This window comes from Balaenoptera musculus, chromosome 21 (genome assembly GCF_009873245.2).
Source record: "Balaenoptera musculus isolate JJ_BM4_2016_0621 chromosome 21, mBalMus1.pri.v3, whole genome shotgun sequence".
Lineage (NCBI taxonomy): Eukaryota > Metazoa > Chordata > Mammalia > Artiodactyla > Balaenopteridae > Balaenoptera > Balaenoptera musculus.
The window spans coordinates 29,207,322-29,220,628 of NC_045805.1; the positions used below are offsets into that span (position 1 = coordinate 29,207,322).

The 13,307-nt window shown below is 42.1% G+C and overlaps 1 protein-coding gene across 1 annotated transcript in view; it reads left to right on the plus strand.

Annotated features, from left to right (window-relative positions):
• Positions 1-13,307, plus strand: part of KCNU1 (potassium calcium-activated channel subfamily U member 1) — a 135,168-nt gene that overhangs the window by 103,274 nt on the left and 18,587 nt on the right. Inside the window, exons 20-22 of the mRNA XM_036838630.1 lie at positions 5,487-5,583; positions 8,865-9,089; positions 10,401-10,587. Coding sequence (XP_036694525.1) covers positions 5,487-5,583; positions 8,865-9,089; positions 10,401-10,587 — 509 coding nt within the window. The remainder of the gene's footprint in view (positions 1-5,486; positions 5,584-8,864; positions 9,090-10,400; positions 10,588-13,307) is intronic.

Genomic DNA, 13,307 nt, shown 5'->3' on the forward strand with positions numbered 1-13,307 from the left:
AAGTGAGTTGTGCCCTCACCTTCCTGAGCTCCTTCCCCGGTTGCTTGGTCCTGAGGCTTCTCAGCGCTCACAGGAGCCCTTTTCCACTTGCCCGTGCCCAGGTTCCTAGGCGAATGGGCTGCAAAAAGTGATCCACATTTTTACGCCTTAAGTTTCCCTCCAAAGTAAAAATAATGCTTTGTAATGAGTAAGCGGCATCCAGGTGAAACCCAGGAAAATGAAATCATAATGTGACCATGAAGACTCATATTCTGAAGTTTGACTACAGCGTGTGTGTATGTGTATAGAGGTGTGTGTATATGTGTGTAAGTCTGAGAGAGAGGTGGGGGGAAGCAGAGATTATACAGCGTGCCCTCACATTCCTAAATTTTAGGTGATTTCCTCTTTCCCAGAACACGAAAGGTGGTAGTCAGAATTGACGATAAATGACTATTTCCAGGTTAAGTGTGAAGTAGTCATAGCCTTGTCACTACCTGTGCCAAAGTCCCTGGGCAGAAGGCAGCTGTAGCCTGCAAGATACAGAATCCTCAGCAGCACCAAAGGCATCCTGGGACTGAGAACTTTCCCTCCGTTCTTGGTGGGAACTTGATGGCTGCTTTCAAGAGGCAGTGGCGAGAGATTTTTCCAAAGACTGAACCAAGAAGGGCCCTGAAACTCCTGGAAACAGGCACACATCCCTCCTCTCCTTCCCAGCACTCAGCCAAGGGACTTGTCCTTCTCCCTGTGCTAAGACTTGATGAAACATATTGTTTTTATTCAACTCAAGTCTTGAGCAAAAAATATATTGTCCTGCATCCAGGCCAGAAAACTCTCTCCTAAGAATTTACAGGCCACCTGTGGAGTTTTAAAGAGGTTTCAGATGGAATGGTCACGTGCCAGGATTTCCTAACACATCCAAAAATGAGACCTGCAAAGACAAAAAAAAGGAACTGTAGGTGCATTTTGAGCTTTCTAATAGATATTGTGAAAGGGAGGATCTCATCCATTGGTGGATCATTTTCAAGAATAATCTGAGTCAAGTCTGTTTGTTGGAGGAAATAAGGAAGCAGACTTACACTCTAGGAAATCACGCTTCCTGACCTGGCACTGAAACCTACCCCCCACCTTCTTTTTTTTTTTTAATTTATTTTATTTATTTTTGGCTGTGTTGGGTCTTTGTTTCTGTGCAAGGGCTTTCTCCAGTTGCGGCGAGTGGGGGCCACTCTTCATCGCGGTGCGCAAGCCTCTCACTGCCGCAGCCTCTCCCGTTGCGGAGCACAGGCTCCAGACGCACAGGCTCAGTAGTTGTGGCTCACGGGCCAAGCCGCTCTGCGGCATGTGGGATCTTCCCAGACCAGGCAGATTCCTAACCACTGCGCCACCAGGGAACCCCCCCCCCCCACCTTCTTAATGGAGGTGTCCCTGCATGGCTGGATCTCTGTCTCATCAGGTGCCACCACTGGAAACAAAAGGCACACGGTGCTTCATTTGTATTTTCCTTTAACTGATAGGATTCATACAAGATAAGTTGCTATGGGCACAGGAGGAATAGAAGTTCTCTTCAGAATGGTTCCAGAAAGCAGAGAGGAAAGGAGCCTGCCTTCCTTAGCTGGGCTATGTCCAAGCTTGTGCTTACAAGATATTTGCTTCATGAATGTCAAAGTAGACTGAAGAAGGCAGTTGTCAGCAAAGAGAGCTGGCGGCTTCCTTCACATATGGCTCTGCACATCCACAGGTCCTCACCCAGCACACTCAGCCTATCGGCTTCCAAAGGTGGAAGGCAAGACCTGACTGAGGACATTTCAGGGTCCGTTACCACCTCGGTTCTCCCAGGGAAGGTACCACACTTTGCTCGGACAGTAAGAAGCCTATCTTGTGACCAGTGAACCAACCCCACCATCACCCCAACCATGTCCTGCCGAGGGCACTCTCTGATAACTCCCACCTTATTTCTCCCAGGCTGTCTTATACAGAAAGACCCCCTCACCCAAGAGGATTCTCCCTGTGGTCAAGATGTGGCTTTTCTTCTTTGCCCTGAATGACCTGGATGGTGCCCTGTGGCTACCTTTCCCTCCAGTAGAGTCAGCCTTTATGATACAATCCTTGTTTCCAAGTTCTAAGACTGCTAGTACTGCACATTCTCATAGATGATTTATTAGTCTCTCTAGGGAAGTATATTTCTGAAAGGATCATGTCATTTGCAAGGCATATGGCAAAAGGGAGCTTTAGTTAAGGGATGGTGAACTGAATCGCATCAGGTTTTGCTTTAGCAAGGACACTGGATAGATGCCTTTATGATGAAGTGGGTCTCCTCCAGCCTTTTCTTTAATGCAGGTCTCCAGCAGGTGTTTCCTCTAAGGCATATCTGTTTTCCATAACATCAGAATGAAGAAAGATGTTTTCTGTGACATCTTGGCTACATAGATCATGCTTTTTATTATGATAGAAAAGTGTACAGTGATTTATTTGCTACTCTGAGTCAAGTTAAATGTGCTTGGGAGAAGATCATCTTCCATCTGCCAAAAGGGCCTTTCATTTCCAGACCAAGGTCTCTTTATTCATTATGGGGGGTGGGCGCGGGGAAAGGAAGCATTAGAAGAAGTGGCAAAAAAGCTGAAGAAAGTGACCAGAAGAAAAGTAGGGGCAGTTATTGTAGACATGGGTGCTGAGGGCAGAGCAGGAAGCCACCTCCTGAAGGTAGCTTGGGTATATTATATCAACACCTGAGGGACGGTGTCTAGGAAACTACACATGGAGAGAAACAAGCTGCTATGAATGAGTAATACAGCAATTCTCCAAATCCTGATAAAAATCAAAACCAGACTAGGGTCTTGGTGTGCTCCCCTTAACAAGCTTGGCATAAAGCCATCACCATTAAGAGAGCCTGTGTGGCTTTTAGGATGCTGAGTTGGGACTCATGACTTATGGATATTTAAACCACCAAAAGCTGTTAATTTGAATTAACAAGATAACTCATTTTGGTCAAGCTGACCTTGAGTCTTAACTTTACAACATCTTCTGCCTAGGTAGATGACTAGAATCCACTAACTTTGTAGGTAGGTCTCAAATGGAGAGGAAAATAAAGGATTGCACCTAGTCCTTGGCTGATCTCATTAGCAATTAGCCTCTCTACTTTTCTAAACCCTTCTCCAGTGCCTCAAGTCCCTCACCCCAGCTTCTCTGTCTGGGTCCTCTCTCTATCCCATTAGTTTAGGTCTGATGTCGATCTAAGTTTAAGTTCCTTTGTCTGAAAAAGTATGACTTCAGATAGTAGTTTAGAAACTAACCTGGTTAAAGAGAGCAAAATACTTACGTTGGATCTGAGTCTTTGAACCAGGTGTTGAATAACAAGCTGTATTAATTCACAGGGAAAACCCCTAACCCTTCAGCACAAAGAACAATAGGTCATATTAGTCCCATGATGTATAGTAAAATCTCACAGGAGAATGCTGTCATAAGCTACTGGTTACCGGGACTGAACCTATAGTGTGACATAGTACAGTACATCGGAAAAGGCATTTCAAGGCATAGTAACAGATGTTTTTAAGTAGTAAGTACCTAAGTAAATAGTAAAAGTTTTTGTGATCCAAGAAGTGTGTGAAAAACACTGGATTATACAAATTTTAAAGGATATCTTTTTTGCAAGACTTTTCAGAACCTTTCATATGCTAAGCTGTGGGGTGAATTTCAAAGAGGGGATACTTTTCTAAAAATTTATTTGCTTACAGAAATCATTTCCTCGGGACTTCTCCAGCTGCTAATATTATGGAACGTGCATTTTGGAAAAGGTATTTGTATTAGGATAGGGCAGACTAATGCTGTGGGAACAGCCGTGAAATCTCAGTGGCTTAGTGCAACAACGGTGTCTTTCGTGTTCATGTTACATGCCCAGCGCAGGTCAAGGAGGCAGGGACTCGGCTCCACATAGTCACTCATGTACTCAGGCTGGCCATTTCTGCAGCAGGTTAGGAGGGAGCCTGAAGAATCACATGAGGGCTTCTCCCTACATCAGCCATCACTTCTCACATGTCATTGGCCAGACTGAATCATGTGGCCCCACATAACCCCTCCATCTGCTAAGGCAGGAAAGGAAAATTGGACATTGTGAGCACCAGTAATCTCAACCTCAGCATTACATTCAAGTGTCAGCTTTACAGTCTGTTAGCTCTTTGACTTTTATCCATAAACTAAGGGGTGTTCTTTAAAGTCTCTGAAAGAGACAGAAATGCTCAGCAGATATTTCAGATGCTTCCCACGTTCCTCAGCCCTGTAAAGTCAGCAGGAGCCATGTGACTCATTCTGGCCAGTGAAATGTGAGCGATGTGACTGGTTCTGGCCAATGAAATGTGAGCCATGTGTGACTTATTCTGGCCAATGAAATGTGAGCCATGTGACTCGTTCTGGCCAATGAAATGTGAGGTGCAATGACTTGTCGATTTGGGCCAAGGCAGTTAAATGCCTGGGCTCATCTCTCTCTCTTCTCTTGCCTTAATGACCAAGGAGGATGCATGTTCCAGGGGGTGTACCCTTAAGATGGTAGAGTCTCTGTCCCCCTAAGACTATGAATGGCTGTGTAGAGCAGAGACACCTGTTCACCTCAGTAAAATACATAGGGTGGGTGAGAAATAACCTGTGTTGGGTTAAGCTCTTGGGATCTGAGGTTGTTTCTGCAGTCTATGCCTGGATTCTCTCGACTTGAACAGGTCCTTTCTAACCCAAACCTCTCTGTGATTCTTGAAGTGTTTCCTTTCTCCTCTCACAAGCACATATATATTCCTTGGGATGGGAGTGGGATTTTTCAAAAGCTCCTCCAACCCTTTTGGTCATTGAATACATGACATGACAAGCATTGTGCCTGATGGCAATGTAGGGTGATCACATGGAAGGCTTTGCCAAGACTTATACCAAGGTTTGAGCAAATTTTAGTCAAATGAAGGCTGGTGATGGAAGCTGTAAAGGATGCAAAATGCATTTAATAAGTAAGGATGTTTCAAAAGAGACCCATAAGAAAAGATAAGGAAAGGAGACAAGAGGAAAACAGGTTCAGGAGAGAGGTATACCACTCATGATTCGATCTCACGGCCTTTTAAGTTCTGTATTCAGGTGCGCAAAACACCTCTCGTGATTTCTCCCAAGCAGCAGTAGCACCAGAACGGTAGCAAAATTAAGAGCAGAAGTGACCACCCTCAAGGCAGTTAATCTAAGTTAAAAAGAGACACTGGTGTGTCTGTTAAACATACACACACACATGCGCACACACACATACACATACACACAATTCTTGATGGCTTTTGCCCAAAGTGCTTAGTATGTCTTCAGCTGTGAAGACATTCAGCCCTTGGTGTCCTTCAGACATGCATCTTTATTCGGGGGTCTCATAGACCCGAGGTCATTTTCCTTATGTTATTCTTCACTTTGGGCTTGAGGCTCCAATGAGTTTGACGTCATGCTTTGTTACACCAGAGCCCCAAGTGTTCCCAGGCTAACTCTCCATTCTCCGTATCTAGGGCTTTTCTATACGAAATGGAGCGAGAGTCTGACCGCCTTGATAGCAGTGGCATGTTTCATTGGTGCAAAGCCACCCCTTTGGACAAAATGATTCTGGTAGGTGATCTTGTACCAAATCTCAGGTAAAATAAAGCTCCTTTTAGGGTAGATGATGTCCTTCCACTAGTCATAAGCACTTGCCCTTTCTCTTTGTAAACTGTGAATTTTGAAGGAAAAACATACCTCATGAGCCATGTAAATGTACGCAGAATAACAGATGTGGCATTTGACAAGGACCATGTGGGTAATATGATGCCGGGATTTAAAATAATTAGATCAGATTCTTCAACTACTTTTCCCCTCCTTTAATAGTTTAGCTGAGTCAGTTATTCAGAATAATGTTCTTCTGAAACTTTGCTGTTTTGCTAGTAAATCTAATTGATTTAAATGCACCAGGGGAACAGACTATTTACAAGAACTCTGTGGTCTTTCTTTTTTTTAATTAAATAAAAATTCCCTTAATTAGTTTTTAAAGTTTGGATTTTCTGTAGTATTTTTTCTTAAAGGTGGCTATACTTAAACACATTAGCAAAGGATGTGTCTCCAAAATGCTCAGTCCTCCCACCCCACACAGCATAAGGGAACCCTTATAGGTGTTAGAATTCTGTCCTTGTCTCTGTCCTCTTAAGGAGACAAACTAATTCAGCTCACTGAAATGCCAGCAACCAAGATGCAAAAGCCTTGCATATTATCCCAGGCTCTGATACCTGCATTCTGGATCCCCATCTATTCTCATTTTCCAGAGTTGGAAACTCAAGGATAATCTCAGTGGTTTACCTTGCTTGCAAGCAGTAGCTGGTAAATTTAAGTAATAAAAGAGGAGTTTTTTAGTTAAAAATAAACTAATAAAAGATGTTTGCATGTTGTAAAAACCCTATATAATGTGTTCAACTGTGACTAATTGATAATTTTATATTTTTCTTGCTTTCCAAAAGTAGTTTAGTTCACTTTTTTCTGTTAAACACACACACACACACACACACACACACACACAATTTTGTAGCTCAGTGCCAATGTCTTGACAGAATATGTTCCAATTTTTGTAGAAAGCATGATCAATCATTTGATCAGAAGTACAAAATTGTCAGAGCTGTCATATCAACTGGAAAACTGTTAGGGCTGCTGAAACTCCCCATTTTAGCAAGTATGTCTTATTCTAAATGAAACAAAATAAACATCCGTTGATCAGGAAGGCAAACATGTTTCCAGTGGGAGGGAAATCTTTAGAAAGGTTGGGAGGGGGTTGCAGATGGAAGCATCCAAGAGACCAAGAGATGGCAATAGCAGACATTTTCTTATACCCTATTTACTGAGCCCGCAGACAGGTTGCTGTGATAGAGCAACTCTATGTGGAATATAGTTCAGAACACCAGCTGAGTCTTCTGATAAATTTAGAAGGGCTTTTAGCTTAAGAAATCCTAAGAGTTTTGAAACTGTGACTGTAGAGGAGAAATGTCCCGATTACAAAATTTGGGCCAACTTTGAACTTGGTTTGGTTTGCAGAAAAGTCAAATGGAAGTTGTCGATTTGTTACTTGGAGCACATAGTGCATCCTCCCCTTCCCCCCAAAAGCCACCATCTTTCTCAATTGGGAGACAGTTTTGTGCTGCAGTTCCTTGGAGAAATTGCCTCTCTAGCTGTGCCCATTAATTGCACTCTGCCATGTATCTCGTTCCTAATTGTTTAGGTCTACTTAGAAGAGCAATTTCTGGACTTCAGGCCTGTTACATTAAATACTGTTGGAGGCTTCATTATTCAAGTTAAAACTAACCGAATTAGCCAGAGACAATTATTCAATAGATTTGGTTAAGATTCATATCACTCTCTAGAAAGGCTCTCCAGACAAGTAGCTTCGTTTCCCCCCTGCACAGGGCCATTCCCTTTGGAATTTCCCAGTCTATGCTAATTGGACAAACGATGCTATTTCCCAGTCTATGCTAATTGGACAAACTCTAATTGTTGAGATGTCAGGTGTGACTTATTTATCCTGTTAGATTTCAACAGCCCCTGTTTCGTAGAAGCTTGTCCTTTAACCCAGCAAAAAACTGGCATAAGGATGAATGATACATCCCTTTGAAATATCCTGAATCTTCGTGTGCTTGGGAAGGTAGAACACACTCAAACAGGAAGTGCTTGTAAATATATTTAACAAGTTCTCTACCAGCTTCCAAGGGTCCTCCTCTGAAAATCTAGGGATTCAGTGAGATTCAGATTTGATTAAATAGTTATTGAACAACCGTTAAGGAGCCGAGCGCTGAACTTTCAATATATTATTTAATTTCCACGAAAGAATTAACTTTTATTTATTTTTAAACCATTTAAACAAAGAAATTAGGGGTCAGTGAGGTTAACTAGTTTGTTTATGGTCATACACTCATGACTACCAGAGTACAAAATCCGTGCTTATTCTACCTATCGTAGCACCGGGAGAGTAAGACATCAACTCATTCCCTGAAATCAATCACAGAGACTTAAAATAAGTTTCCTACAGGAATATCATTCCTTTCTCTAAACGCTACACTTATTGTTTTTAAAGGTCTCTATGAATGTGGGGAAACCTAATCTAAATATCCGTCACATATATTATTTTGTCTTCAACTTAAAAGTATAGGGGAGCTGTTAAAAATTGGCCATGCTGATAAGAGTATGAGACATATTGAAATGTCTGGGATCAAATGGAACTTTTGTAACCTTCACATTTATTTTGTGCACTTTTCCTGATAAATTTTCTCAACTCTGGAATCTATTGAATCTGGGCAGTATAGTAGGTGGGGCCATATGAAATTGCCAATATTCAACCATTTTTGACCCAGAAATAAGGCAGTTTTATATGGTTCAAGCTAATATATATATTTTCATATGTATGAAAATCCACTGAAAACTGCAGCATGTTGTACAACTTGGGGTTTTTCAGGGCTCACTAGAAGACAAGTTTAGCAATGGGATTTGGAATGTTTTAGTTTTTCAGTGAGTCGTACTATAGCACATACGAGGCTAAAAACATGTAATGAAAATGAGAGCTGTTTTCCCCATTTGGTTCAATGATTTCACGATTTCAATGATGCCGATCTGAGAGTGCACTGAGGCACTCCAGGCTGATAGAGAACTGGAAAAAGTGAAATAAGAAGGAACTCCCGGAAAAGATACATAGCTTAATTGTCCCATAGTGGATAAGTTCCATGTTTTTTATGAGTAGTTTGCAAAATCCGATCATCCTTATGAAAGTGCTAGTGTGAATGTAAAGACCTAGAAGAGTTGGGATGTGGGGAAGGAGCCCTCTTTAAGGGACTCTCATCTTGTTTCTAAAAATGACCAGACTCTGGCCTGCTTATGCTTAGAAACGAACTGAGAAGTCAAAACATGAGTTTCGGAACCACATCGTGGCATGTGTCTTTGGAGATGCCCACTCAACACTGATGGGGCTTCGGAATTTTGTAATGCCATTGAGAGCTAGCAACTATACCCGTCAGGAGCTGAAGGACATTGTGTTCGTTGGGTCTCTGGATTACCTGCAGAGAGAATGGCGATTTCTCCAGAATTTTCCCCAGATATACATTCTGCCTGTAAGTGTCACAGTAAGGGATAGTGAATATTTATAATGATAATAATACTAACAGTACTAGGATTAATAATGATAATAATAATAAATCAGTAATAGCTTGCAGTTATACAGTGCTTACTGGTACCAGAAACTGTTCTAAGCATTTTGCACGTATTAACTCATTTAACCCTCCAAATAACCCCATGGTATAAATTTTAAAGATGCTGAACTTTAGGCACAGAGAGAGTAAGCAACCCGTCCAAGTTTACACGGCAGGTAAGTAGCAGGACTAGGGTTTAAATCCAGACATATTTCATATTTTATGTCACTAACCATGTTTATGGTCTTTATGTAATAGAGTTTCTTTGCATTTCTTATGTAATAGAGTTTCTTTGCATTTCTAAGTCCGATTCTGACCTAATGGCTAAGCCTAAGCTGATACCAGCCAGCCTTTGTGCTCTAACTTTCTCATCTTTTCTGGAGACTCGCCTTTTATGGAACACATAATGCCACGTAGTCCTTGACAGATGTATGAAAAGGAGGAATTCTGAGAAATGGATCCATTATGCATATGTGGCATTGTGGTTGTAATTGTATTTGCTCTGAACCATCATGGAACTGTATCTCATTATATGCCACCATTTCCCTGGATTAATATATATATGCAGTGTGAAATGCACCAAAACTTTTGATTTTTCAAGAAATAATGCTAGCAACAGATTAGGAATATTCTTCAGAAACGGTTGTCTCAAGAAGCAAATTGTTTTTTGTAAATGTCACCATAAATGTCCCTGCACCACCACTTATTTTAGTCCGTAGAAAAGGAGGAAAGAAAATGAGCAGGAGTCTCCAGATCCAGCTAGCGTTAGAAATTGCCAGTGTTAGCATCTCAGCCACCTAATGGTGGGATCAGATCTATCCCTATTTCTCCACCAAAGGAAAGAAGCAACTGCCACTTTGCTAATTAATCCAGGGTACAAATGCAGTCACCTACAAGCAAAACTGTGAGGACGCAGAATTGGCTTTTAGATCTGGACCTTCTGTGATTTTGTTTCCCCTCACCACTGCTACCCTTACTCTGATTCTTTTCTTCCACTTGAATCATCTAAGTGGGTTTAGGCTCCCCTCTTTCCACTCCACTCTGTCTCATCCAGACTTGCTCTCAGAAAGGATCTGCAAAATTTAGTCACGCTCAGGTATTCATGAATGATAAGGATAAAAGTGTCAGATATCAGGTAACTAAGTCTTAAAACCAAGTCAGTGGAGGCTTTGGCTCAAAAACTTGCATCATCCACAAAAAGCCACCACCATCTACCCGGTTTTCTCTCAATAGGGATCTGCGCTCTATTCTGGAGACCTCCATGCAGTCAACATAGAGGAATGTTCCATGTGTGCTGTCTTATCCTCGCCATCTAAGTCAGCCAGCAGCCCGACCTTGGTGGACATGGAGCCTATCATGGCCACACTCAACATCGGATCACTTCGGATTAGCTGCTCAGCCCAGACACCCTCAGAGCCACGTAAGAACAATACCCTGGCGGGAAGAGGCTAGAGAGAATGGGATCAGGAAGAATTAACTCCTCTCTGAAAAACTTTAATGATGGAGAGGAGGAGAGGTTGGGCCAGATGACCTGTAAAATCCCGTCCAGCTCTGAGAATTCTGTACTAGAATTAGTGGACAGTTCAGTCCTTGGGAATCCTAGTCAAATGAAAAATGATGTCCATCTTCTAAATGGAACGCACATAACACTGTTTTTTTCCCATGTTAAAGACGATCATGGAGTTGTAAGTGCTGTTATTGTTATGAATCAAATATCAGTGAGCATAGCCATTGGTATTTTATTATCATTAACAACAGGTATTATTATTGTTAATCGGTTCTCATTGGATCCTGTAGGTGTTCAAGTTACTATTCTTAGTTTTGTGATTGAGAGGATGAAGAACACTATTCTACCACACTATTTGTGGACTAGACTACAAATAATCTAGTCCAGTCTTTGGTGGGTGAACTTTGGTGGGTGAGCCAGCTACTTCACAGACCCTCACTAAACAACCAAACACCGCTCAGCACCCAGGATTTCAGGGTGTTTTGCAAATAAATAAATAATAATAATAGCAGAGCACTTCCTGAATATCAAAGTGCATTGAAAATCCCGACTAAGGAAGTGTGAGCCATACCTCTGCTCAGCTAATCTGAAGATGCATAAAAATGCCTCTGTGTTCTGCATGTCAGTCCTTAGCAATTAGGGTCACTCAGATTTACACAAGATTTGTGTGCGGGTTGAGTGTGTGTGTGTGTGTGTGTGTGTGTGTGTTTGCATCATGCTTGCAACTTTCTAAAACTGGACAGAAAAGTATTCACTGTGTAGGCAGTATCATCAATGTACGAATGAAAATGCCCGCTCAGTAAAAGCAGAGGGTAATCAGCTGACGACACCGTAAGCCACCTAGCTAATCATCGGGTGACTTGTCCTTCCTATTATCATTTTTTTAAATCTCACATCCTATACAGGCTAAAAAAATATAAACCTATGATTTTAATTCTGGTTTCTTTTATATCTGGTGATTCTCATCCTTTCACTTATTCATTTATTCATTCAACAAAAGTATATTGATTTTATATGTGTCACATACTCTGCTAAACTGACAGGATTGGTAGGAGGAAATACAGGAGAGAGGGGAAAAGGGTTGGGAAGAAGGAAGAGGAAATGAAAGAATGTCACAGTATGTGAGTCATCATGCAGTATGAGTAGGTGCTCTCCCCAAGGGCAAAAGGGAAAGTTTAGGGAAGAACATACTGTGTAGACCTGGCCCCTTTCCTTGTGTGGATGTCATCATACCCATTTGTGTGACAGGAAATAGAGGTCCAGACAGGCTCTCCTGTGCTACCTAACAAAGGTAGCAGTGGTAAAGTCACATTCTGAGCACATAGGAATAGCCAAGGACTGTCCCTCAGAAACCTCACCCATTACTCCGGCATCACAGGAGTCTACCTGGAGTTTGCATGTAGAAATTCCCAACCTTCAGGGAAGCCTGTTTGGTTCTCTTAACCATTCTTCCTATCTCATACTAATACTCCTCTTGCAGCATGCCAAGCAGGTGGCAATGGGAATGCCCACCTCCAAGAATTATCAGTATAAAGGATTGTGAAATTCTGCCAGGAGGGAGAAAACATCTTCCACGCTGAGCCATTTTCTTTCCCTTCTTCTGAGACAGTGGTTCTCAACCAGGGGCGGTTTTGACCCCAGAGATTGTCTGACAATGTCCGGAGACAGCCTTGGTTGTCACCACTTGGGGGGTGCTATTGGCATCTAGTGGGTAGAAGTCAGAGGTGCTGCTAAATATGCTACGGTGCACAGGTGCAAAATGTCGATAGGACCAAAACTGAGAGCTCTCACTCTGCCATATCTGCTGAGCCTTTTGTGGGCTCAGCGGGCTTTCCCATATCTTCATGGTCATGACAAGGTTACACGTAAAACCCATCTAGGACCACCAAGGCTGTTCCATACAGTGGTTCACCAAGGGATGGTGGAGGTGGGGGGACAGCAAGAAGGAGGGCTCTCCAAAGGACCAGGCCTCCTGGACATCCCCGTGGAAAACTAGGTTTCTCACTGATGCTCTAATTGCTGCCCTGTCACGTCACAAGAACAGGTTGGCAAACCTAGGTACTGAACTAAATAATCTGTGGCATAATCTAAACATATAACAGTAATTAAGTCTGACAACTTAATATGCTCCTGAAATTTAAACGTACAGTAGTAATCTACAATTAAGCAATCTTTTGTAATAGCACCCTGCCAGCCTGGAAGAATTTCAGGTATAATACTGTGTACTACTAGGTAGCAAAAATATTGACATTAGTAAAATGTACCCAGGCTATGATCTGACACATATTCAAATTAACCGTTGCTCTACCAGAAAAGATGGAGTTAAGGCGGAAATTCTGTCGCTGTCCTCCAGCCAGTGTCAGAGCAGATATTTATGCAGTTACATCAGCTGATGTGAATCTGTCTCTATCCAGTAAGAACATTTGACTCTGAAAGTCAGGATATTCCAAGCCCGTTATTAGAGGGAACTGGAATCAAAGTGCAGCTCAAAGGAGAATTTTCCCCTTTGAGGGAAACTGATCTCAATATTTTATTGAAATTGTCAACCAAACCTTATGTATTTTAATACATATATAATATATAAAGGGCATGGGCATGGGCTTTGAGCTTGGTGCCAGTTGGGGTGTGAAAAC